Genomic DNA, 26704 nt, shown 5'->3' on the forward strand with positions numbered 1-26704 from the left:
AAATAAGTCAGGGTTGAATGAGAAGAAGAGTACAATTAACGGAAGAGCCACAACAGCCACCAAGGTGAGACTCTGATTACCAAACTCCAGAGGGGAATATAGTACTAAATAATAGGACAAGAACTTTTTTCTGTGGCAGGTCGTCACCGCAGCCATACCTGCGGTCCACTATTCATGAGTCGGTCATAGCGCAGGGGAAGAACATTAAATAGGGAAAGAGAGTTCGTGACATCCATTTTCATCCCAGGCACATGGTCAGCAGTGGGCACGGCTTTTAGCCCGCTTGGCAGCTGTGTGTCTGGTTCCTTCATGTATGAGAGTCTCCAAGAAATTAGATGAAATCCGTTCGCCAGGCAATGCGGTTGGAAATTCTAGTGATTGTGAGAGCGGCTAAAAGGCGATGATGATGATGATGATGATGATTAAGAGGTGGTGAGACGGAGAGAGAGATAAGGATGGGGCACAGCATCGTTAGCGGCTCATAGACAATGCAACCTCCGTATCGAGCCAATCGGGTCTCGGCTGGACGCAACGGCCTTGGGGTATATTTGTTTTTCTTATCAGCTGATGACAGGGGTGCGCTCTCAACAGGCAACCCGGTGGTGTTCCAAAATTCGCCAACGATTTTCCGTGCAACAATGAGTGCACGCTTGGGAAACTGGAGCGATGATTCAAGTTGTGCTTTGTTCACAACATCCAGTCCAGTCCATTGGCTTCCTCTTCTACCGGGAACACTTCTCGCGCATATTCCTCCATGTCTCTCCAGCCCTCCCACAGCTGTCGAGCTTCGTCGGTGACTCGAAGTGAGACGACCCCTCCGGGACCCTGCATCATTCCCGCCCCCGCCCCTTTACCATTGGCAGGTCCCAGCCCCTTGGGCGAGCCGGCCGCAGGACGGGAGAACTCGGGCTGAGGGAAATAAGGCGCGTTGTACTGCCCAAAGACCACCTCAATGGCTTCGAGCTGTTCCCGGTATCCGGCGGGGATGTTGACTTTGATTTCAATTTTGGGGACACGCACGTAACGACATGGACGATTCAAGGCGCGCGAGAAAGCTGCGCACACCTGGTTGGGCGATAAGGTCTCGAATGTAAGGGCGATTCTGTGCGACAGAGAACCATCAGCAACTGTCTTCCATGACCGGGGTATTCCTCTCGGGGAACCTACCGATGACCGTGCCACTTCTTGGGCCCGTCCTTGAAAATCTGAAGCAGCGCAGGCCCCACGTCGTGTTCAGCGTCTAACCAAGGCAATGGAGTGTCCGGGTCGAACGGCGCATGCCATTCAAAGCTGCCGTCCGGCATGAGCTCCATCTGAAAGAGAGGGTAAGGGAGACTTGTGAAGTTGTTGTTGTAAATCCCTGCATACACAAAGGTAGCAGGCAATCCAAGCTGTCGGATGTAGTTTTCGACGGTGAACTTGGGAGCCCATAGGGGTACGGGGGGCCATGGGCCATGAACCGAATGATCTGGCATACTGCTGTAGACGTAGTGTTGGATGGACCCTGCTCGCTTCGCAGCGTCCGCCAGTGCTTTTCCAATCGCGACCTCGTCACCCATTTGTGATGTTGTGTTGATGAACGCCAGGTTCGCGCCTTGGAACAGAGTGTCCATCAATGCGGTGTTATTGAGCAGCGATCCTTGGAAGAGTGTGACATTGGGTAGTCCCTGCAGCTCCTCCGCTATGATTCCCTTGAGGGAATGGATCTGAGCTCGTACATTATGGCCGACGGCAGAAGCGACGCGGATAAGGGAGGCAGCCTGGCGGCCCGTCGCATTCACGACGGCAATGGTTTTTCTTTGTTGTGTCATTCGGAGCGCTAATCTTCGAAACGGGACGGGCGACACTCAGACGGAAGCGAAGAGCTCTTCGACTCCGAGAACGACGTCGGCTGGAGGGAGATGGGCCGAAATAGAGGATGCGGGGTAGAAAGGGGTGGAAAGGGCAGCAAGTCGGAGGACCAGGCTGACCCAATAGAGTAACGGTGAGTCTGGAGATCGGAGACCGCGAAAGATGGTCTGGAGTAGGTCTGAGTAGGTCTAGGGCGGTTCTGTAAGGAAGACAATGGCCCGTATAGTCGTTTCTGTGTCTGAAGATTGACTCTAAGAGCCTTCACTCAGTATCCGAAAGAAAATGATATCCTCAACCCCAAAGGCGCCGCATCAAAATGAAGATGAGGGCAAGAAGGGAAAAAAAGTCACGGTGGGGTAAATTGGCGGAGGAGAAGGGGGGGCAACAGTCGTATAACTAGTATGGGCGATGTAGTAATGGGAATCAATCGATGCCCCTCAACGTGGTTCTCGCAACCATAAAATACTGCCGCAATCAGCTGAGCGAATTGTGCAATGGAATAATAATAATATAGATAACTGTCGTCTGTCGCTCCCAAGGTGGTCTTCTCTGTACCCCTGGTGACGTCGAATCTAGCCGATGCTGACCAGCGCCCAAGCGATTACTTAAGTATACTCCGTCGTTAGAACATAGGTATATCTACTCCAAAGAATAAAACGCATTAATACTGTAAAATAAAACTACGCAAGTAATAAAGCCCGCAAATGGATCACGCACTAGAATTAATGGGGGAAAAATGAGCACTCTCAAAAAGACTCCAGACCCCGTGAGCAAAGTAGAAAATTTTCAGATTTAAAAAAAATGACGCTGGCCGTGGATCCAGTGCAAAGCGTCTCTCGGTTCCAGGATACCCAGCCCACTTTTCTGATGGACTGATGCGATATAGTGTTCTTGTCCGTATTCTTTGTTCTCGAGGAAAACAAGAGATCTTTGGGAGTCAGTATGAAGTACTTATGGGAGTTTTCTGGCTGTAACTGCACAAATTCTGCTGTAACACACACACCAGGCTTATATACTCTGCGACGCGTATTCAACTCTCAGAGGGACCGACGATATCCATCTACAGAATGGATCAAGACTCAAGAGTCTCAGACCTTTACACTAAGAATAATACCGGAGACACTAGTCGACTGGTCTGGATTGGGATCGTCTGGGGTTGCCAACCAATATCGACTGGTGCTAGTAGAAACTTTTGATGAAGGAATCACGGAGAATCCTCTGTCGTTGTCTCTCATCATGTTCAGTGTCAGAGTATCGTGGTTGTCACCATTGCCTCCGATTCAAGTCCGAACCACTCAAACTATCAAGTAATAGAATTTGGCTTCGGGTCACTAGCACCTTATTCACTCCGCCTTCTCCAACCTAGACTACTTTTGCTCTGACAAGACCAAACTTGCCTACGGGTACCCCCTGATTGAGAAACGCGGGCGGGTAGAGTAGTAGAGTAACCGATACGTTGGTTTTTCATACTTAAGAGTCGCTAAGACGAGTACGGAGTCTCTTACCTATCATTCAAATCAAAGAATCCACATGGTTCGATTGATTAATGAATCTGGACCCAAGTCGGAATGACACCAGTGACAACGCACCAGATGGCAGGTGGGCAGCAGGACTAGACAGGAAATTCAAGTCGATGGTGCATGATCGCAAGAAGCGCACTTTGAAGGCAGAATTCACCAGAATCTTCATTGTTACTGATACGTCTGAAATGCTGGCTGGAATCAAGGCAGGGGTGGTACGTTGGGCCATACACGTCCTTTTAATTTACGTAACTCGGGATGCACTGCGATGCTCAGGGATGATGGCAGAGAGGGGTCTCCATAACTGACTTCACTGGTTGCGTAGATTAGGGCTTGCTGTTAAATACAATATTAATAGGTTTTTTTACGCAGTACACTGGCATTATCCATGCGCATTCATGCGCCAGCTATAACTATATGCTTATAATGTGCATGTTTTGTGTCTGTATTTTGCTGTAGGGTGATCGACCTGCTGGCCAATCAAATTCATGGGCTCTTCTATGGCGTACCATTGAGACCATTGCAGTTTTCTCGACCTCAAGCCTCATTGAATTGATATGTACCGAGACATGGTTCTTCATTCTGCGTGCGTCAGAGAAGACGAGCCTCCAAACTGCAACGTGGTCTCCAAGTTATGGGCCCTTGCCATATGCATACTCCATCGATAGCCAGGCTCACTTGGTACCTGGGTTCTGGTGATTATTGAACAGTTGCGCCAAGAGCTTCTCCCTTCTAATTTTATATCTCTCAAGAACCTAAATAGAATCGAACGTCGTCCAAGAAGGACCAGCAGAATCCTCCTGCCAGAGCACGTTTGTTTCCAGACCCATCCGGCATACATCTTGACCCTCCCAGGAAAAGCGGACAGCCAATCTTGAGGAGGAATTACCCACGAGGTCGCTGTTACGGTTCCATGACTACGACTATTGATCCATCAATCACTGGTAGTTAAATACTCTAGTGAAGCATCAAACAACTAAATACTGTAGACTACGGAGTACAGGTGTCTAGTCTAGCGGGTATTCAAACTACAATTAGCATGAAAATCCTACGATATCATGGTCAAGTGACAACTCCAGAGCCTACGGCAAATCGTTCCGGCTCCTTTCCGGACCCCAGCATTGAAGCTGATTGTTCCTCACCATCGCTGCTGGAGCTGGCTGCCAGCTGGAATCAAACAACGCGAGCATCAAACCCCATACAAGCAAATGACACAATCTTCATCAATTCTTGCTCCTCATCCCGTCATCGACAATTGGTGCATCCCCCGAATTCATCATCGCCCATCCGGATCGCATCACGAAGAAATCAATTGATCGGTCAATCACGAAATCACCTCAAGTAATACCATTATCACCGCCGATAACATCGTAGAAGTAGAACGGGCCTAGTTCGCATCTAGAAAAATCCTCATCAACCACATGACAAGCTTGATCACCGGTTCTCAAGGTACTCCCGCTAGTTCCATCTCTACTGGACGGGTTGGAAGCGTAAATAGAACTATCTTCCTGGTGGTGCATATTTGCAATTTTCCCGGATGCGGGGTAAGGTACTCCCCGGACAACAAGAAGCTAGCCGCTAGACTGAGTAGATTGTACTCCGTAGTGTGAACTGTAAACTGTAAACTGTGTCTAGACTGTAGGGGCTCCGTAGGCCCTCCAGATAGGTACGAGGAACGTCGAGAGTTACTCCGTAGAAACGAAGGGTGCAGCTTGCAGAGTGAGAACGCAATCTGATCAAGTGGCCTCTGGCTGGGGTGATCAGGCTTATCACCCGTGAATGACTATCTCCGCGGATTTTAGTCACGTTTTCATGTTGTTTTATAAATCCTTGGAGGGCCGACTCTGCTTGAAACTACGCCTCTGAACAGGTACGTGCTGGAAGGACAATTGCACTAAATTTTATAAGAACTGCAGTAAATCCTATTGTTCAATGCGGAGTCAGATGTCTATAAGTTGTTGAGCTGGTTAAATGAGCAGTCACGCCCCCAAACCGAGAACGAGAAACAGGTCAAGTGACCGACCAGTCTATTTTTATTATGGAGAAGAAATGGCCTACAAGTTTAAGGAGCAGAGCCAGAGACCATCCGACTGGGAATCTCTCGTCGTCCCAGGAGCGACTCGTTCTCTTCCTCCATCTCGCGATCGCTAACTTCCCTCGGCCCAATGCCGGCCAGACCCCAAACGGCGGGCCTGCGCCGCGCAAGGAGTTCGGCTGCTTGCCGCTCATCAGAATGCAGATGCGCGCCTGACTTGCGCAGCAAGAGGACGTGCTCTGATAGCCCGGCATTGGCGGCGAGGAACAGCGGTGTGCGCCCGTTGCGGTTTCGGATATGCACTGACCCCCCCTGCAGCAGAAGGAAGCGGAGAATCTCGACGGACGGAGAGGTTGCGGCAAGATGCTGCGATTCACGTTAGCTTATTCTCTGAAGACCCAAGAATAGAACGCTTTGCGTACGATTGGGGTGTTTCCGGAGTAATCTGCATCGTTCAAGATCCAGTGATGCTCGATCTTGAAGATCTCCTGCACGCGTTCGAAGTCTCCCTGTGCGATCGCATATCCCAACATGGTGAGCGTTTGCACCCGCTCCGGAAGTGCACCGTCAGGGTGGCGGAACATCGGCTGCGACACTTCAGTCAACTCTCCGCGAAGCGAGACTGACATGGCCTTGGCCACAGACTCGGGCGTGGAGTCCGGAAGAGCCAGAAGGTAGGACATCTTGGTCAGAGCGGCTTCTGTCGTCATATCGAGACCCGCAACGACGCCTGCGCGGGAAAGACTCATTCCCGGCGCATAGACGGGGCTCACGCTGCCGGTCAGGCCTGGTTGTGGTCAGCATCGTTCGTAGCAAATTGTTCTGCACAAGAGCTTACATTGAGTGACATTGACGATGACGATCCCTCTCTTGATCGCGTCGGCAAGCACGTTAGTCATGGCGTTATCTTGGCCGTGCGGTGCGTTTCCCGCACCAAAGGTCTCCAGCACTAATCCGCGGAGTCCTTCGAGCTTCAGCACGGCGTCCACCATCTCCGGTTTGATGCCAGGAAAGATGCGAAGACACGCGACGTGCGTGGTGTCCAGATTTGTCTGGATGCTAAAGTGTTCGATATTCTTTGGCCGATTCACAAGTTCCCAGTTGACATTGGTGCGCATCGACGTCGTCACCGCAAGCGGCGGGAAGTTGGGCGAGTCGAATGCCGCAAAGTCACTGGCCGCCACCTTGCACGATCGGTTGCCCCTGAAGAGCTTGTTGTTGAAATACAGACACACCTCCGGGATCACGAAGTGGCCCGCCACAACCAAGGAGCCCAGGAGGTTATCCGTAGCGTCATTCTGTAGCTCTAGCATCGGAGCCTGAGCTCCCGTAAGAACGACCGTCTTGCCGAGATTCTGGAGCATGAAGCTCAGCGCGGAGCACGTATATGCTAAGCTGTCGGTGCCGTGGAGCACAACAAAGGCATCGAAGAGTGTGTAGTTCCGCTCGATCGTCCGTGCGATCTCGGTCCAACCCTTGGCGTCGATGGAGCTGCTATCCAGTAGCTCCTCGAACTCAAACACCGTGTATCGCACCCGGCGGCCGTACAACGTCTGCGGCGTTCGTAGACTCGGATGCGGTCTGATCTCTCTCGCTGCATTGACCACAACGTCCATCATCGTGGAGGAGGAGCCATCGTTGAAAGTAGGCACGCGGGCCAGGCACTGTTCCTGGAATCCCCGAGCCGGCACAAACCCTGAGGGTGACTGTTTCATGCAGATCGTCCCTCCGGTCATAATAATCAAGACCCTGGACTCAGGGACTGAGTCCGCTTGCTCCTCGAGCAGCTCGGGAATGGTTGCCTCTGCGGCCGTCATATTGTCAGGCAACCCACTTGATGCGTCAAAGAATAACCGCAGTCTCCAAAGAACTCTACATGCAAGTTCGCCCTCGGAACTTGTCTGAATGTATCCTGATGTTGATTGCTCACGTCACGCAAGCGGGACGCCGATTGCGGGGTGATGATATTTCAATCCAGGCACAAAGTTCTTTCTTCAAGACATACCAGTGGTAAGCTTACGAGAAAAAAGAACTCAACCAGCCTTGGATCAGTTCTAGAAGCGTTCACATTCAGATCATTCCGGGGGAGAATTTGGAGTTACTCCAACCAACGACTGTCTTATTACGTACAGCGGAGGCATCGATGTCTCGGTGGTTGGCCGTGAATAAACAGCGCAATGAGAGATTTTTTTTTGGTAACTTTAAAGCGCGCCCCACCACGGAAATCAAATATCAACAATTGCACACAGCCTTCAAGCATGGAATATTATCGGCAATAGAACTCACCCTCTTTACAGTGTCTCGGTTCAAGATACTAGAAAAGCAATATCTATCTACCGGTAGGCATTCACGTTATTGGCTTTTCTCGTTGTAGGGGGTTTATGGTGTTGACCAGTTGGCCGCTCGGCATGGAAATTTAGTTAATTCTCCAACTGCAATCCTGTCATGACATCCGAAGCCTCAAGCAATGTAACACATCCTGACGAAAGATATACCAGTACAGCAACTAAGCAAAAGTATTTGTCTTGCTACATATCACCACTCATGCCGATCATTCTTAGCACCTACGTTGTCTTAGAGCCAAGGTGTGGTTATGTTGAGTAGTGACGGTTCGATCTAATCAGCCATACTGTGTACAACCTCAGGCAGCCAATTGACCAGAACAGGCATAGTTATCTTGTCACGGGGTCGCTGGATTTCATCCTGCTTCTTTTCATCTTCTGCCACCCATACAGTCTGCAGTGTTGTAGGCCTCCCTTCATTTGATAGAAATCTGGTCCTTCTTACCAAGAACGGTTAGCTCACTGGGGATATTGCTTTGGATTACGTGGATGAACTCCTCATTTTGGCACCAACTGCACGAGACATTCCAGTCCCATTGATTCTCTATGTAGCACGGTAGGGTATCGTCTATATACATTAATCCATGACTTGCTCGAGCACCGGGCCCTCTGGCACAGTCGAATCCTGCCCCAAGAAACAATAAGGCCAGTTTCAATCTCATACTTAGTGCTCTGTTTCTGTTTCCGATGCCACTGCATCCTCCAAACAGCTTTGGCTGCCTCGAAAAGATCGCCTGCCTCGAACGAACCAATCGATCAGGACAATGACGACAACGACACCATACACTGCAGAGACATAGTTCATATCTGTCGTTGATTTTAGCAAAGGTGTTTACGGTCGAGTAACATAAGAAAACACTTACTCCCTGTTGTGACGGGCATGGTCGCTGGGAAGGAGTACATGACCAGGCAGAAAACAGTCCAAGCGATGGTGACAATGTTGGCCGCGAGGCCCCATTTACCCAGCCAGAATGGCCCACGCTTGATGTTATTGCGGCCACGGTACCAGAGGCAGAGAATCGGACATGAGTACGAAAGATACAGCAATGTGATGCATGCCGTCACCATGCTGTTGAACGCAGTAGACGAACCTAGATATAGCAGACCCAATGCGGCAACGATGAAACAGCTCACAGTGTGTGCCATGAGTGGCACATCCAGAGTCTTGTTGACTTGAGCAAGCAACTTGTGGCCTGGCAAACCGCGGTCGCGTGCAAATGCCCAGGCAAGACGGGATTGCCATGTATGGCAGGCAATCAGACATCCCATGCCTGTGACAAGCAACAGGGTCTCAAGGACAATAGCGCCAGCCTTGTTCTGGAGAGCCTGGTAGTAGAGCTCCAGGATGGGAACTCCGGTTGCCGTGCTCAAAAGTTTGTTCAGGTCGTTGAGTCCAAAGAACATGGCGATGCAATAGGTCCAGGAAGTGACGAAGCCGATCACTACTGTGGCCATGATCGCAATCGGGATGTTCTTCTCGGGTTGAGGTACCTCCTCCGCCAAGTGTGTTGCGGAGTCCAAGCAGGCGAAGATCCAGTTCGGGTTGATCAGGCCAACGATGAATGCAATGCCATCCTGCTTCCATCCTGTGGAATTGACAAAGTGGCCAAAGACGTATGATGCACTGGGATGAGTCTTGGCACAAGCAGGGACAGTCACCAAGATCACCAGGAAGGAGATCAGCGAGATGTACAGAGTCGCCTTCGCGACCAGAGGCAGCGATTTCCCGAAGCAGTTAAACAGGTAGCAGAAGAAGTTGATAATCTCATAAGCCACAACCACATGCCATGGCTTAACCGTACTGAATCGCTGTGTCAGCCCGGCGCGCAAAACAGCATTTCGGCAGAGAAGAGGGTCAGGGAATTCCAAGCATACAATTCAGGATGACCAAGCTGCCACATGCCGACACCAGCAGACCCAAGACTCAGTGCAACACTGGCACAGGCGAAAATAGCCCCTGCGTAGCCAAACCAGCCCGTGACATAGGACGCAAACCGAGCATACTTTTGGGGTGCCAGTTCATTAGCCCAGAAGTATTGGCCTCCAGCGTTTGGCATGGCACTGGCAAGCTCCGAGAGCGACGACGCAACACATATGGAAATGAAAGTGATCCACAGCAAACCGTACACTATGAGGACTGTACCGCCAGAGTTGATCCCAGTGACTAAGGACGCCGAAATACCAAACCATGAATTCGACATACAAAACGCAATACCTATGAGAGATATCACACCAAAATTGCGCTGCAGGTCCTGTGAGTAGCCCATCTCAGCAAGTCGAATCGCATCGGCATCGTCGCTTCCAGACGAGGTGTCGCTGGACCCGGGCTTGACGCTTGGTTTCTTCTCTAGATCAAGGCTGCTCATCGTTGCGAGCGAAAATCAGCAAAGACAATGGAGGACGGATGGCACTTTAGTTGAATGAGGAATCCAGGCCGAGCTGCTAGGATGTTCGCGTGGGCCGTCGTCAGGAGGCTTTGAATGGAGCCAATCAAATTCACTGTCGCATAAGGGGTGTTGAGTATCGTCGTGCCAGCAAGCCTTCGACTCGGAGGGGCAGGTTGGCCACGGCGGGATAGCTTAGTGCTATTGCTGCTATGGGCGTCGATACTGCTGGACGAAGATGCGATTGGATTGAACCGTTATTGCAGGCGGAGACAAAGATCAAGACGGCGATCCTGAGTACAAAGATACAAGATACCAAACGGGAACAAGGTTACGAAACCAACATTTGCCAATTGTCTGCCTGGTCGCCTTATCAACAAGCTGGAAAGAGTTGACGAGAACAAACTGCCAGACAAGCCTTCTTTCACAGGCAATCGAGATAGTAAGGGCTGAGCCTGCACTGCAGTGCTAAGGTGGAAAGGTATGCGGAGAAGAGCAGGCTAGGTAAAGAGGCGGCAAAAGAAATACGGGAGGATTGGGATAAAGAATTGTGAGAATGGGACTGAGGGATGAAGATGGGTTTATAAGCAGTGAAAAGACTTTTTGCTGGTATTCTCATGCTCACTGGGAGATATCTAGTGCTCGCACTGCTCATTTCCGTTTGAAGTACAGTGCCCACTTCCCCACTGCTGAGCGCTTGATTGTTTGATCCTACGTATCTGCCTCCGTCCAGTGACAGTTTCCTCATGCAGGCTATGTCATAGTTCTACGAAATCTTTCAATTGATGAACCGAGAGGACCGCTGCATTCTTATTCGTCCTTTGTAGGTAGAAGACAGAGAGGAAAACGGAGACGAAGTCTAGCGGATCTCTTACCTAGTTTCCGATAGGATATCCCTTGGGGCAACTTCGAGGCAACCGAGAGGGCGACACTGATTGCATAAGTATACCTGGTTAACACGATCGTTGGCTGATCCTCAAGATTTCTACTCCAGATGTGGCGCTCCTCTCCACTGCTGCGTGTGGCTCCGCTGCAAAAAAAATTTTTCTTTTTGTCTAATTACGGGATGACATAACCGACCGCAACTTGCAATTCTTTTTATTGCCATTAAGGGATCCGTGGACTGCTAGTAAAGTATTGGTACCAGCATACTGTCTGTCGACTGTGTGAAAGGACGTCATTCCGCCCATGCATGCTGGTGGTATTCGGGACTTGTGATCCGCCACGAGCTTCGGCTCGGCCTCGAGCAGATTGCTCGTTCGGGCCGACACAATCCTCACGAGTCACGATTCTGGTGCTCTTTCACAGGAAATATAAACATGACCCTTGCCAGAAATTACAATTGCATCTTGAGAGGCAAGTAGACCGGAAATGGCTCATATTGATCAGCGTCTCACGCAGTATGCTGTGTTGGAGAGACACTGAGGCATTAATGTCTTGTCAGCTATAGTTCCGAGCTTTCTCCAAGCCTCCCGCGGCGCCAACATGCACGCTTTACAGTTTTCAGACTGGTGCATGTGGATCTCACCGCAGCCCGGGGCTCTGATTTGTACGTTCCGAGGCGATGACGGCATTGTACAAAACGTTGACTAAGTAGTGCCATTCACCAGGCAGCTTATGAATGTTGCTTCACGCATCTCGATACGAGTATTCAATACGGATACTGCGGACTCACTCCTAGATGGCTTCCTTCCAATTACCCTGACCAGGATGTCAGCCTCCTCACTTCGTAGTGCCGCTGTTATTCTGACATTTCTGGCTTCAGTTTTAAGGTGTACTTTGTGGCTTAGAACCCCGTCGCTTGTAACCTCTTGACAGAATACCTACCTAGACAGGGAAGGTTACGGAATCTCCCCGCAGGCTAGCAGACCACGGAGTAACATCGCAGGCAACGATCTATGCCAAGGCAGGCAATAGTTACCTGGACTAGGGCAAACCTACACAGTCTTGCAGATCCCAGATCCTAGAGACCTCGAGTTCACAAATTATTCGACCAGCTTTACCATCTTCGAGTGCAACAATCTGTTGGCTGTGACCACAGAGTAGGAAGAATATCATCAACTCTGCTCCGGGGACAGGCGGACGCATGTGAGGATTTATTATACTTGCATAACAACATCGTAGGAACGCAATCACGTCAAACAATAGCATCCCGGGTACTCCCGAGACGGAGATGCCTGTTTCACTCGTGGTTGCAGCAGCTCGTCGTGGGATGAGCTGGGACAACATTACTCTTTTGGGATAGTGGCCCCGAAATGGAGACGGGACGTTAATCGCTATATGGTCATGTTTCCCTGTAATGAAAGGCAAGATTGTGAGCAGGAGGGTCTTCGACGGCTGGATTATTCTGAGATAGGTTCCGAGGAGAGAATCTCCATTTGGTCAGGTCGACGATGTAAGGAGTACGGCAGGTCCAACCTCTCATTAATGGCTGGATCAGTCGCGTCAGTCGACTTTTCATAACGGAACTCACATTATCCTTGGCTAAATGGAAATTATAGTCCAGGGCGGTATTGGTGTCCAAGATACTACTGAGTAGGCTTGGTCGATAGACGAGAAGAAATCCATGACCCTAAGGACTGCAGCACAGGATACCAAAATCTTTCGTGGTGGTCAAGGATCTGCCAGCATACAGAGTAGAGCCCGTGCGAAGCGTTACAGCTGCGTTTGGGGCTGAAACACTCAAGACCTTGGTCTGACTCTATGAGCACAAAGCGAACGAAGAAAGACTCAACGCCGTGTCAAGGTTTGGGATATAAATAGGATATAATGATCACGGGGCCTTAAGGGGAAGGGCTTGCCTGGAGTTGCGAGTGCAAGGATTTGTTGTAAACAGCGAACCATAGCTGAATCATGGAGAAGGGTAAGATCAGTATGGTGAAACAGTCTGTGGCAGAATATCTTAGGGTAACAAGCCACTAGCGGAAAGTGGCAAAATTAAATATAGGTGAATCATAACATATCGAGAAAGGGTACCCAGTAAAGCATGCTGCTCATTCACTGCTATGGAGGATGAGATTTCATTGACCATTACTCAGATCAAGATCGGATCGAGTGCTTGTCTATATCAAGCTTCGTCAGCGAGATGGAGGCTGTTTTGTGTATATCAGGATATGGCGCAATTGGTCCACCGTTCGTGATGTGACTTTCTGAAACAACTGAGACATTGCATCGCGATCGAAGATCTCAGATGCGACTTCGATTTGGGTTTTTCTGGAAGCCGAGTACTATGGAGATGTATAGCGGAATTCACAATATAGATTTGTATCTTCTCCTATGTAAGAGAGCCCATCGACTGGGCAAACGCCCCATCCCATCCACACTGATGTCACTGTTTCAGGTTTAGTCTGACAAACTCTCGGAAACCAGAGCAGAAAGAGACGAAAGAAAATCAGGGGAGAAGGGAAATGAGCACAAATATGAAACCACTAGAAACCGCTAAAAACACGGCCAAGCATCAGTCGGCGTGAATAATATTTCCAATCACCAGTCATCATTCGTCCATTGCCTCCCACTAGTCAGGAACAAAGGAAGCATCTTATGATCTTCACCATGAGCGCATGGAGTTATTCATTTTGTTACTACCCTAGCATAGGACATGATGATCAGAGCATCCACAGATCAAGAAATTGATCGCTCCATCAACGTGGATATTCTGATTCTCAAGTGGTGCGTAGTATTAACATTTTCCAGGGCACGCAAATCCGCAACTTCAACAACGGGATTTCTGAATTCTGAATCATGAATCATGAATCATGAATCGTCGTGAAGAACAGCACATACAATTAATCAAGGTGGAGATGACTTAAGACGCCGTCGGGGGCGCAGCATCTCCCTTGGGCCCTTTAGTGTGTATTAATCTCCCCCCGTAGCGTGTTGATTATCTCGGTAAGAGAACATGTGCTGGTGTCATGAAACGCCCACCAATAACGCGCATGTGGTATCAGCAGACTCAAATCATCCTGTTAATTTTATTCTGTTTGATCGTCTCGAGTTTATCAGTGAATTTCATTGATAAAGGCCCGCTGAATATGATCTTCACATCATTCTATTCCTCAGAGATGGTTTTCCAGCCCCCTCCCCCCTCTCTGAGCCCCTCGATCCCATTTCCCAAATCCCCGCGGCTCAATAGCGCCCGGTTGTTGGGAACGGGTTGGTGATAGTCTGCGTTGTCAGTTATTGGTATTGTTGAGCAGCTTGGTGTCTTTGTCAAGTGGATGTCATGTTACGGCTTCTTCCTATCATATCGTGGACTTTGACTGGTGTGGGTGATTGTCGCTTGGGTCAAACACCAACGGACTCTTGGGCTCTTAGCAGTCCCAGGCCAAGCATGACCACGTATTGTCTTCAAAGTTTTTGGCTCAATGAGAAGACAACAAAGAAGGAGTTGATTTGAGAAGAAGAGTAATAATAGTAAAGATTTCACACAGGACAGATGAAGGGTTCATTGGGTAAAGTCTTCGCGTAATAATCTAGTGATGCCGCTCATTAAAATCTGGAGATTGGTATTTGACATCGCCAGCGACTACAAATTATTACTGCTACTACTAAAAAAGCTCAGACCCAAGACTCACAATCGTTTCCATAGAGCTAATCGAATTAGGCTCTTAGAAAGTTCAATTGAACTGCAGGCGTTTTCTCCTTTTATTTGTAGTTGGTTTTATTTAACAGAAAGGATGCTCCATGCTTCATAGACCCTGGTTCATTTCCCTTCTTCTGCGTTTTCTTCCACATTGACCTGCGATTATCCCTTGTGCTCCCCCTTCACTCATTATTTCACTCATTCTTAGACGCTCTGGTCGTCTGTTCCACTCTTTTGACTATTTTCTCTTCGTAGTTCAGTTGTTATCTATCGCACTGTTGCTTCTCCCACTTCCCTGCGTTCGTTTCCACCCCTCTAGTGATCGGCTGGTCTGAGAGCGCAACTGAGCTTTTCGCAAATATTAACCGAACGACTCTCTATAAAGGGCTTTTGAAAGGTCCTCCTTCATTCCATCCCATTCGCCCACATTACATCGAGTTGACTATCCGGTTTGTCCATCCGTCAAGAATCCAGTACAACAAACTCAAGTCCAATAGGAACCGCCCTTCGACAGCAGGGTATGTACCTTTTTCCATTTGCTCTACCTTCCTTGTCCCCTTTCTTACAAGCTGGCCAATACTCTTTGATTATCCTATCTCTTTATCTGCACTGTCCTGGTGCGCCTCGTGGGGCTGTGATAGAGTGAAGAATGTGGCGGTCCACCCTCGTTGCAAGGGACATTCCACTTCAAAAGATGAACCACTTGGATTGAACCGATCTTGAGCTCTTCCCTTGTACCGCGGGCTTGTTCCTGACTGGATCTTGGTCAGTGCGCAGTTCCTTGAATGCGCAATGTGCCATTGTATTGTTATTGTTTTTGTTGTTGGCGTTGATGTCTGGCCTGGGACTGCCTAGTATTTACTATCTCTAGCCGGCTGCTACGCGAGAGTCGGATATACTACCTGCACCTCATGTACCCCCCCGGCTTCCACAGCATCAACATCGCCAACGGTCTCTTTTTGAGCCTTTCATTCCTTTCTTACGGTCTTTTGCTTGGGTTTCTGTGTCGGCTCATACTCACTGCTCCTGGTGACGTTTCTAGCCGACCATTTCGCTCGTTACTATCCGACATCAGATCCGTTCTTTTACAATTGAAACCACAGTCAGAAAACGACGACGATCATGGCTCGAATGATGAGGCTGCATGTTGGCCTCGTGACCGGTCTACTGGCCTTGTCCGGTCTCACTGACGCCTTCTGGCGTCTTCCCTGCCGTGGACGGACTGGTCTTGCCAGAATTGACCCTCTCATGGATCCTGGCAAGCCTTCGTCCCACGTGCACGCAATTCATGGCTCTGGCGGTTAGTGAGAGGGCACCTTGTACGCACTCGACTTGGTACTGACTCTCATCTTTGATAGGCTTTTCTATGTCGGCTAGCGGGGCCGACTTGAAGGCATCAAGCTGTACCTCATGCGCCGTTACTCAGGACAAGTCCGCGTATTGGATTCCAGCGCTCTATTTTATTCATGAGAACGGCGATGCTGAAATTGTCAATCAGGTTGGAGGCCTGCTCGCGTAAGTGGGTCTCTTGAGTTGGAATGCAGGCACTAGCTGACGATGCGTCAACAATAGGTATTACCTGCTATACGGAGAGAACGTGACTGCGTTTCCGGACAACTTCCGCATGATAGCTGGCGACACATACCTGCGCGACTTTCCCTGGCCGATCCCTGACCCTCCCAAGTCGGAATGGACAGGCAAGCAAGGATCGCAGGAGGCTCTTCGGCAGAAGGCGATTGGGTTCAACTGCCTGAACTACGCTTTAGATCCCGAACCTTCGCTGGGCCGCCATTTCCTTCCAAACAAGACGTACCTAGACGAACACTGCACCGACGGTGTCCGGTTCGAGTTGATGTTCCCTTCGTGCTGGAACGGCAAGGATGTCGACTCGGATGATCACAAGTCACACGTGGCCTATCCCTCGCTGGTTATGGACGGGACATGCCCTGAGGGCTTCGAGACACGCCTCGTTTCTCTCTTCTACGAGAGCATCTGGGATACATATGCATTCAAGGACAAGGAAGGCTACTTTGTTATCGCCAACGGCGACCCTACAGGATTCGGTTACCATGGTGATTTCATGCAGGGCTGGGAGTCGGGGGTCCTGCAACAGGCAGTGGAGCAGTGCACCAATCCTTCGGGTCAGGTTGAGGACTGTGCTGTTTTCAATATTCAAAGCGAGGACGAGCAACAACAGTGCACGGTCGATATGCCGCCCGCCTTGAAGCACGAAAAGGTGACCTTGACTAGCGGCGGTCTTCCCAACAACCTCGCAATCCAGTGGGGGCCCGCCTATGCCAGCGATGTTTCCGCTTCCGTCAGCTCCGTGGTGTCCAGCGCCCTCAGTGCAGCCACTGAGGCGGTTGCCTCGGCCACTGCGCAATTGTCTCTCCATGTCAGCGCCTTTGGGAACAACCTGCAAATCAGCAAGCCAACCTCGACCTGGACCCCGACTCCAACCACATCCTATGTTGAAAGTGCCGTCACTGAAGCGGTTGTCTATGTCGAGCAGGAGATTATCGTCTGGGTGGACGGCGAGAAAAACATCCTTGGGACTGGTACTGGTAGCCTAGAGACGTTGTCAACCACCACCCGCACCACCACCCGGGTCGTCTCGACTGTTGTCACTCTTCCCACGGAAACAGCAGTGAAGAGAGAAGAGCATGTTCACCATGCCCACAAGCGCCATGGCCACGGCCACCTTCATCAAAGGAGCTAGGCACCTTCTATCTTCCACGTAAAATACGCTGTTCTTATTGCCTGACATTTCAGCTCTGCAAGAACATCTGACTCAGGTCCGTATCGGGCTTTTTTTCTTGGGACGCTACTGACGTCAGATTATGTGTCTCGCATCTTGATTTTCAGGATATCCCCTTTTTCATCATTCTTCCTGTTGTCAATTTTCTTTACTCTTTCTGTACATTTTTGCAACCTCCCGCTTTGTCCCTGAGGGAGGAGGCTGGACAGCGTCATGTGCATTCGCTCGATGAGCTGACAAGTCCTGTTGAATATATGAATTGAATACAACTGGAGAAACCTGGTATTTCCGTTCAGTCTGGGGCCTTTTTAAAAATAGTATCATGGTTTTCTTACTGAATCATTTGAGCATCATGACAAGCTGACTGTAGTGAGACACTCGGCCACCTCGTCACCCAACCACAACCCTGTGTTGGGCAGTTTCGGCCGTCGATCAATCCTGCACAACCAACGGGTCCAATCACTGCGTCGAACGTGTGTGGCTTCGACAGCCTGCTTGAACTGCCGTCACAGCCCTGGCACTGCATGTCTAAGACATTTTTTTTGGCCTTGCTAAGCTCGTAAGGATGTACTCGTCCTCTCAGCCCTGAGCGACTGAGCCGAACAGAGCTCGGTACTACTCTGCGTTACTACTCTTAGATTCTCCCCTTGTACCTTCAACGAAAACAAGCACGTATAAAAAGACAACATCCCCTCGTAATCACTCCTTCACAATCACTCCAAACCCCTCATTAATCCAGCTGGTCAAGAAACCCAAACACCACCAGCAAAATGACCGCCAGTATCTTCGCCTTCCTCCTCGCCGCAGCTGCAGCTGTCTCGGCGTCAACCCTCCCAAGCCCAACCCCAGTCCAGACACCAACAACCCTAGCAACAACAACAGCACCCCCCATAACCACACCCGCAGCCTCAAACCCAACCTGCGGGCCCGGCTCCACCCTCATCCACACAACAGACTGCACAATGGGCACCCCCGTCTCTTACTGCTACAGCGCGCCGCCCCCTATCTCCTGCTCGGCGGGCTTCTTCCCGGGCGTCTGGCACCCAGGCCACTGCATCGAGGCCTCGACGTGCTACCCCGTTGACGCGAGCTGGATCACAACCAAGTGCTCGAATGGCGGGATCCCGTGGTCGACGTCGACGCTGTTTGAGGGTGTGCTTGCTGGTGAGACGACCAGCACAACGATTAGTGGTGAGTTTTCGTTCGCCCATCCCCGGCTTTCTTCGGCCGCTCAGGGGTGAGAAAAGAGGGCTAATAAATGCATGATAGTCGTGTCGTGCTCGTGCGCCAGGGACCAGTGGTACAGTATGACCTTACTGCCTGGGCATTCGACTGTCGATACCTTTTGCATGCCGTCGAGTAACTGTCCTGCTGGGATGAGCACTGCCACCTCCACCAACGAGTACTGTGTTACTTCGCCCGCGGCGTGTGCGAGCCAGGGGATCCCTACGACGACGACGAGCTGCCAGTGTGAACAGCCGGGTCAGACGGCGGTTTATCCGCCCGGGGTGGGAGCTGTTGCGACCGGTTGTGCTTGAAAAAAAAAAAAAAAAAAAAGAGTAAACTACGGAGTAAATAATTAGATGTATGACGATAATGCTGCCACTAGACTGTTCAACATGGAGGCGAAGGTAGACCGAAATCAATCGAGAATCAAACGCCGGTTAAATAATTCATAATCTTGTCAACCAATATCATTCGAACAGCGCCTAATATCCAATCTTATCATCACAATCAATGTATCTAGTCATTTGTACCATCTAAGCGAGTCTTTGTCGTCAGGTCATCAACCAAAGTACGATATATAAGGGTATCACATCTAAGCCTTCGGGGTCGCTGGCGGGAGCCACGACCCGTCTTCAAGCCAGACCCCTGCTGGCCCGTACTCGCCCGCTTCGGCTCCTCGAAGGAAGGCGAAGCGGAAGAAGAGATCCTCGGGTTTGTCATCATCTTTCACATCGGTGACACCCACACGGGAGTCCGGATCACTTTCAATGGTAGGACCGTGGAACAGTTCAAGTCCGTTGTGTCCATGTCGGTGCCAGGTGAATTCTCCGCGCTTATCCTCGTCCAAGTACCCTCGCCAGCGTTCCACATCATTGACCAAAACACTGATTCCATCAACATCGAGCTGGGCCATGCGTTCTCTCTCCCATAGCTCGAAAGTGATATTACCATTGCCACGATACCCGTGAGAGCCTGCATCAGGAAGCGAAATGACGACAGATGCATCGGTGATGTTGGGATATGTGGCCCCCCACCAACCCTTGGCTCCGTCAAAGCCCGGTAGCTCTCCTAGGGCTGCCGGGGTCTCAATTATGGATGCGAAGCCCCAGCGCGCCACACCGTTGATGAATAGCCCGAGTAGCAGCCCTTGGTATATCAACGACGGTCGCGTGGGAATTCCCGTTCCTGGCATCAACAGGATGGCAAGAATGTAATGGTGAATTCGCAGGCGAAGCCCGGGTAGTGGAAGCAAAATCAGAAGAATGAGACCCATGGTGCAATACACCTTGAGATAATGCGGCATCAAACCACCCTGGCGGATTTGCCAGGCCTGACTGAGGATAACTGTGACGACGGTCGGAATCACCAAGGCCAACGCCAACTTCGCTCCCGGTTGCCGCTGAATATCATGAGGAGTCAGACGCTCCAGCGGAATCAGTCTCGCAAAAGTGTAATTGTTCAACGCGCCGATGAAAGCGGGCGGCAGGTACAAGAACATCTTGGTCAGCTGGAACTTGGGCAAAGAAAGCGGCGTCAGGAGAGGACGCGCGCAATACTTGTACAGCACGTAGACTACAAAGGATGCTGGTAGTAATCGCGCAATTAAAGTGGACACAAGATCAGCGAACTGCGGGATTGAGGGGGGATCAGACACCAGTCCCACTTGACAAAAGAGCATGAAAAAGGTGGTGAAGAACAGGACCGACGGCGACGTCGAGAAGAGCCACAGAATTGCGAGGGCGGCGATGGTTATGCCCAGAAGAGTCCATCTCGGATCTGGAGGGCAAGTAGCTTGGGACGAAGCCAGGTCGATGAAGCTGAAGGCCTTTGGGAAAGTCGACGGAAAGCTTACAGACTGAATACCATTCTGTTTCGAACCGGGGAACGAGTGTGCCGCTCCTTCTAGCTTCATAACACCGCAGCCGCCAACAGTGTTCGTGATGACCCCAGAATGGATAGCGGCCTGGCACACGAAACTGTCGGCTCGGTACACACCGGGCTCGGACGAACCTGGTTGTGGTCCTCCGACGACTAGTCCTCGGTAGCTGTAAGTTTGGTTGCCAACGGTGTGAGGTTGCAACAATTTGACGTCGTGACAGTTTGCCGGGCAACGGAAAGCAACTGTCGAGGCAGAAAAGGGACGACAATCGTTTCCGTTGAGACCGCATCCATTTCCATGTTCCCTGATAGGTAGTCAGAACAGGCTCTTAAAAACAACAAGCAAGGAATCCTCACCAAAAAGTCGTCGAACACGAAAGGGTTTGCGGTCGTCCATATCCCTCGATGTAGCCAGCCGAACGAGAATGGAGCAGAACAATGGCCCAAGGAGTAAACCAAGCGATGTACAAGAGTAGAAGTAAAGAGATTTTGTGTTTCCGCTTAGGGAACAATCGGTTCAGATACCGAACCGGAAGCTCTTGGATGTGCGGGAATAGCGGTTTGAGCAGCAGCGAATGTAGAGGAGTCGGGCCCTTCACCCAATCCGTAGTAGCGCGTCCAACCTTCCGAATAGGTAGAGGTACCCAGCCCCAGCGAAACGACTTGGAGGATTCACGTAACCAGACGGGGACATAAGTGGCACCGCCCTCTTCATCTCGAGGGAGCAAACAGTCGTCGGAAGTATCGGGATCAGCGGTACGATTCTCGGAGTCGAGAACTGGTGAGATATAGACTCGGGAGCCATCCTCCGGACCTTCACCAATCATTGTGAGATGTCCTCTATGACACAAATATCAAGCCAGCGACAGATATCAATATCCAGACTGGGGGTCAGCGGGAAGAGAAGGCTAATCGATCTAAGCCGATAAGATGGCCGGAGTGGGGTTAACAGGGACTAGTAGTAAAGATAATTGAATTTCACAGCCAGTGAAAAAGGCATCACTCATTCTCTTCTGGGATAGAAAGGCATGTCCTCCAATGTTACAGATGATAATCAGTTTATTTTTAAAGAAGAAGCGATGGAAAGGTGAGAGTTGGACAAGATGGGGATGTCATTGAAGATCGACGACGGCCTTAGTCATCAGCTGTCACCTGCCCTGGACGAGCCTATCACACTGGATTATCTAAGCTCGTGGCGCGAAGACATTTCCATGGAGGTTACAAAGGAGGATATTGGGATAGGATTAGGATGGAGTGGTAGATAGCATTGAGTAGCATTCGCTGCTAAAGAAAAATAGCTCTCTACAGAGGACTGATCGACTGATGTAGAAAGGTCCTGTGCTGGCAATCAATATACGAAGATGTGGAGCATTGAATTTCCCCAGATCTACATCCTTCTTAGCACAATGCAGTTGTGATACAATTGCGGACACCATTGCCGCACATCAAAACTGGTTAGATATGCCAAGTACTCCGTGGAGCCTAACATCTAGTATCTGTGACTAAGGCTCCCCCTCACCGCTCCGCGTTGAGGGTGAGCCACAGCGAAACCACCAACCACACCGAATCCACCATTTTTCGATATTTTGACTATTTGAAGCTATTCCAACCATCCAACATGCCTAAATCTTCTAAAATTAATGAATCTTACCTCCTCGAGGCCTGCGAGGCCGCTCAGGCCCAAAAAAAGCCAAATATCTCCAAGATTGCGCGTGAATATGGTGTTCCTTATGCGACCCTACGTGATCGCGTCAAGAAGCATGTGCATCCTCGACTAGCCAACAAACCAGTTAATAGAGCCCTTAAGGGATACCAGGAGGAGGCCTTAATCCAGTGGATAGTCTGTATGCGTGATCGGAATATGCCAGTGACGCCCAAGCTACTAGAAGAGTATGCAAATCAGGCACTTCGACGCGCAGGGGAATCTAGGCAGGTTAGCAAGATGTGGGCATATCGCTTTGAGAAACGACTTCCAGAACACCTTAATCTAGGCCCAGCGAAGCAAAAGATAAAGGAATTCAAGCGTATCCAGGCTGAGGATGCAGGTTTACTGACACATTGGTATAATCAGCTTGCAGGGGTGGTTAAAAAGGATACACCAGCGCGGTTGGTATACAACTTTGATGAATGCGGCTTCCAGCCTGGCGAAGGCAAATCTAGGAAGGTAATCAGTTCAAAAGGTTCAAAAGTGCCTGATCTTGCCGAATCCGAAAGAGGAGAGAATATTACAGCTATTGAATGTGTAGCTGCAGATGGATGGCAGATGGATCCCTGGTTTATCTTTAAAGGTAAGTTCCTAATGATTCTTCCCTTCCTTTAAATACTAATCTATGCTCGCTTCCTAAAGGCAACGGAATCTTCATGGAATCTTGGTTCAATGAGAGCGAGGCCTTACCACCAGATACTACGATAGCGACGTCTCCTAATGGCTGGATATCAGATGAACTAGCCGTTCAATGGCTTCAAAGCTTTATCAATGCAACAAACGAGCGTACAAAGAAGGGGGAGAAACGGATACTTATATTTGATGGCCATGGCTCTCATCTCACTGTCGAATTCTTGCAACTTTGCGAAGATAATGGCGTTATTCCCTTTGGATTCCTTCCTCATACGACACATCTTTGCCAGCCTTTGGATGGTAAGCCATTCTTAAGCTATAAGCAACACTTTCGTCGTATGAATAATGAGCTATCTTACTGGGCTGGTGAGCCTGTAGGGAAGTCAGAATTCTTACACATGATTGGACCAGTACGAGAGAAGGCTTTCAACCAAAGGATCATCCGTGAGGCCTTCAAAGATCGTGGAATCTGGCCAGTCAATAGTAAGATAGCTGACGATCTTGCTATCTTACTATGGGAAGGAATTCCGGATATCTACGCGCCTGATCTTGATAAGATGACTCCCTCTACGCCACCCTCTCAGCCGCCATCTCGGCCGCCATCTTCATCTAGTATTGATATCTCACCTCCGCGGACGATTCAGGCCCTTAAGAAGAACCAGGCAAAGCTATCTAAGCATGCAGATCTGCTTACACCAAAGCTGCAGCGAAATCTTGAACGGATATTTGAACATAACCGAATCGCCGCTGAGCACCTGGCTATAGCAAATGAAACTATTGGTCGAATAAGGGCCGCGCAGGCCCCCCTACGGCGTCAATATACTAAGCGGCAGGTTAAGCCGCTTAGCCAGTCTGGTATATTGACATTACGTGATGCAAATCGATCAATTGCTTCAAGGAAGGCCAAAGATGCTGCCGCGCAAGAGAGACGTTTACAAACGCAATGGGAGAAAGTGCATGGTAAGCCCCCACCACTAGCATCTACATAAGAGAATATGGTATCAAATGGATTAGCAAAGGCAGTAGATGAGAATAGTAATTTTTTTTATATAGATAACCCCTAGTATGGCATCAAAATCATGATTTCTATCGAAAAATGGTGGATTCGGTGTGGTTGGTGGTTTCGCTGTGGCTCACCCTCAACGCGGAGCGGTGAGGGGGAGCCTTAGTCACAGATAGTGGTTGTCGGCTGATGTGATGCTATCATAGTTGTTTGACTGTTATCGCCCCACTTTCTTAGAATGATCTACAACGGCCATCATGTATCTGGCTTTGGACGACTGTTCATTCGGATCGAGCATTGAATGTGGACATTCTTTTGAGTGAACCTATATTAGAGCCTTCTAACTAATAATTACCGGTTTAGCAATCGTCCACGAGTCATGTATAGACACTCCGCAGGATTTGCCGAGGCCAAGAGGCAGGGGCCAACAACGGCGGCGCCGGATGGCCCACTAACCTTTGAAGCTGCTAAACCTTTGAAGCTGCTTATCAATCATGGCATTTCTGATGATCCTCCCGTGGTGGACTAGCAGGAGATAACGGGCAGGATCCATGGTCCTTTTATCCGGGTGCCCTGATTCTTCTTATCCCCTGGTTGACCTGGCGCTTGTTCTTCATTTCCCCCATCCACCATTTCCTCCTTGAAATTGCTGTAAAGGACTTGATTGCTCAAGATGGCTCGGTTGAAGCAAATGGAGCTGTCCGCTCCATTTGACTTGTCGCATCACTTCTCCTCTACTACAGTTCGGCGTGAGTCGAGTAATCTCAAGAGATTATACAAGTACTATGTCATTCCGGGCATGGGAAACCTTTCTGGCGGTATGCAGGGCGAGCTTTTTCTGATAGTATCGTTGAATCAATGCAAGTAACTCATTTCCTGCAGGCATGCCTCACGCTTCTTGTTTCCCGTATGATACACTAGAAGCTGCCGTTGCTCATCCTCAGCGTTTCGACCCTAGCCCGGACAACGGCAAATCGGCGCCGGAGAAGGACACAGATTCACCAGCCCGCGTAGTTGTTCCGAAAGAGAGCAAAACGATCGATTTGGAAAAGAAAATCGACATCACCACTGCCCTGCAGTACGGCACCGCTGAGGGATTGCCTCCCATGGCATCATTCGTTCGGGATTTCACAAGGAAGCATCTCCACCCCAATGTGCCGTATGCAGGAGGTCCAGAAACTCTGCTCAGCTGCGGTGCGACCGATGGATTCAACAAAGTTATCGAAACTTTCACAAACGCCTGGAATCCAGATGAGGATCCGATTCGACAGCGCGAGGGCATCCTCTGCGAGGAGTTTGTTTACATGAATGCCATACAAACAGCTCGTCCTCGTGGTCTCAACATAGCCGCGGTCACTATGGATGCCCAAGGTATACTGGCATACGGCAAAGGTGGTCTTGCTGAGGTTCTCGGAAACTGGGATTGCACCAAAGGACGTCGTCCTCATTTGTTGTATACCATCACGTAAGTTCAACAGTCAGGATCGTTATTGGTTGCCGCAATACTTGGTGTAGGTCAGGCAGTTAACGATTCCGCCCGTTCTCGCGTGGCTGCAGGATTGGTCAAAATCCCACGGGAGGCACCATGTCAATCCATCGAAGGAAAGAGATCTACGCTCTATGCCAGCGGTACGACGTTATCATTGTCGAAGATGATCCGTATTGGAATTTGCAGTATCCATCTGCTCAAAGATTGGCGGCTCGTTACCGTAACACACCCATTGACGAGTCACTTACCACGCAAAATGGTAATGCTCATGGAAATTCGTCCGGGTACCCATTTCTAGACTCTCTTGTACCATCCTTTATGTCTCTAGATACGGATGGACGAGTCATTCGATTGGACACATTTTCCAAGACCATTGCGCCCGGTTGCCGCCTGGGCTGGATTACTGCGCAGCCTGCCGTCATCGAGAGGATCACCCGCCTTACTGAGACTTCGACACAATTTCCATCCGGTTTCGTCCAGGCCATGGTGGCGGGGATGATCCTAGGTCAACAGGCTGATGAAGATGTCAGAGGCCCCAAAAGCAAAGGTAAATCAGGCTGGAAGATGGATGGCTGGGTTCGCTGGCTTGAGGGTCTTCGAGGATCGTACGAGCGGCGCATGCAGGCCATGTGCATCACTCTTGAAGAAGGCAAGTATGTCATCAAAGGCGATGGATCGGAGCCCTCCGAGTCGAGCGAGGAAAGTGGCTGGGAGGTGATTGACAAAGTCCAAATGTATGACTTCACTTGGCCCATGGGGGGGATGTTTGCCTGGATTAAGGTAATCTTCAATACCCATCCTCTGTATGACAAATATTCGCTTGAAACGCTGTCCAAGGCACTGTGGGTGCATATGACACAGGAGCCGTTTTTGTGTCTTATGGTTCCGGGCGACTTGTTTGCGCCCTCACAGAAGGCCATGGATCAAGCCTGGCAGTACTTTCGATTATGTTTTGCCCCGATGCCTGAAAAGGATGTGGCGGTGATTACCAACAGACTGGTGGAGGGTTTTCGCGCATTCTGGCAAAGGAAGGATCTGGATGGCTTGGATGATACTGAGGAATTATTGCAGAAGTTCAGAAATCTGCAGGTAGAAGGCATGGGAAATATGATGGGAATTGGTTGTTGATTGTTTATAATAGCATCGAGACGGTTTGGATGAGCGATTTCTAGCCTACAGTTATGATATATTCTGCACAAAAGCGAGATCGTGTTCCTCGATAAGAAAGATACCTATTAGCATGTTGCACAGATAGTGCCTTACCCTTACACCAGAAACATATGATTGCGGAGTAAAT

General features: G+C 49.9%; 8 protein-coding genes across 8 annotated transcripts; 3 read left to right on the plus strand and 5 right to left on the minus strand.

The window, feature by feature from the left end:
- Positions 1–687: 687 nt before the first annotated feature.
- AFUA_5G02920 (NmrA family NAD(P)-binding protein) lies at positions 688–1811 on the minus strand (the record flags this gene model as incomplete). Its single annotated transcript, XM_742958.1, has 2 exons — positions 688–1102; positions 1168–1811. The coding sequence occupies 2 exons, from the start codon at positions 1809–1811 to the stop codon at positions 688–690; spliced, it is 1059 nt and encodes a 352-aa protein (XP_748051.1).
- Positions 1812–5433: 3622 nt separating this feature from the next.
- On the minus strand, positions 5434–7223 carry AFUA_5G02930 (putative lysophospholipase; the record flags this gene model as incomplete). The annotated part of the gene is made up of 3 exons (XM_742957.1): positions 5434–5772; positions 5829–6193; positions 6245–7223. 3 exons carry the CDS (start codon positions 7221–7223, stop codon positions 5434–5436), a joined length of 1683 nt encoding a protein of 560 aa, XP_748050.1.
- A 1189-nt stretch (positions 7224–8412) lies between these two features.
- On the minus strand, positions 8413–10114 carry AFUA_5G02940 (putative choline transport protein Ctr; the record flags this gene model as incomplete). Its single annotated transcript, XM_742956.1, has 4 exons — positions 8413–8555; positions 8612–9549; positions 9624–9885; positions 9982–10114. The coding sequence occupies 4 exons, from the start codon at positions 10112–10114 to the stop codon at positions 8413–8415; spliced, it is 1476 nt and encodes a 491-aa protein (XP_748049.1).
- A 3504-nt stretch (positions 10115–13618) lies between these two features.
- AFUA_5G02950 (DUF1996 domain-containing protein) lies at positions 13619–17433 on the plus strand (the record flags this gene model as incomplete). The annotated part of the gene is made up of 4 exons (XM_742955.2): positions 13619–15232; positions 15757–16014; positions 16073–16229; positions 16287–17433. The coding sequence occupies exons 2-4, from the start codon at positions 15837–15839 to the stop codon at positions 17431–17433; spliced, it is 1482 nt and encodes a 493-aa protein (XP_748048.1). The 5' UTR covers positions 13619–15232; positions 15757–15836.
- Positions 17434–17552: 119 nt separating this feature from the next.
- On the minus strand, positions 17553–17998 carry AFUA_5G02960 (uncharacterized protein; the record flags this gene model as incomplete). The annotated part of the gene is made up of 2 exons (XM_742954.1): positions 17553–17705; positions 17867–17998. The coding sequence occupies 2 exons, from the start codon at positions 17996–17998 to the stop codon at positions 17553–17555; spliced, it is 285 nt and encodes a 94-aa protein (XP_748047.1).
- Positions 17999–19012: 1014 nt separating this feature from the next.
- Positions 19013–21711, minus strand: AFUA_5G02970 (LCCL domain-containing protein). The gene is made up of 2 exons (XM_742953.2): positions 20935–21711; positions 19013–20882 (listed from the first exon to the last, which is right to left on the minus strand). Exons 1-2 carry the CDS (start codon positions 21402–21404, stop codon positions 19292–19294), a joined length of 2061 nt encoding a protein of 686 aa, XP_748046.1. The 5' UTR covers positions 21405–21711; the 3' UTR covers positions 19013–19291.
- A 484-nt stretch (positions 21712–22195) lies between these two features.
- Positions 22196–23979, plus strand: AFUA_5G02980 (uncharacterized protein; the record flags this gene model as incomplete). Its single annotated transcript, XM_077804737.1, has 3 exons — positions 22196–22865; positions 22925–23875; positions 23969–23979. 3 exons carry the CDS (start codon positions 22196–22198, stop codon positions 23977–23979), a joined length of 1632 nt encoding a protein of 543 aa, XP_077660875.1.
- Positions 23980–24271: 292 nt separating this feature from the next.
- On the plus strand, positions 24272–26684 carry AFUA_5G02990 (putative aromatic amino acid aminotransferase). The gene is made up of 3 exons (XM_742951.2): positions 24272–24736; positions 24801–25383; positions 25476–26684. The coding sequence occupies exons 1-3, from the start codon at positions 24592–24594 to the stop codon at positions 26533–26535; spliced, it is 1788 nt and encodes a 595-aa protein (XP_748044.1). The 5' UTR covers positions 24272–24591; the 3' UTR covers positions 26536–26684.
- Positions 26685–26704: the final 20 nt, after the last annotated feature.

The sequence above is a fragment of the Aspergillus fumigatus genome, chromosome 5 (genome assembly GCF_000002655.1).
Source record: "Aspergillus fumigatus Af293 chromosome 5, whole genome shotgun sequence".
In the NCBI taxonomy this organism is placed as follows: Eukaryota; Fungi; Ascomycota; class Eurotiomycetes; order Eurotiales; family Aspergillaceae; genus Aspergillus; species Aspergillus fumigatus.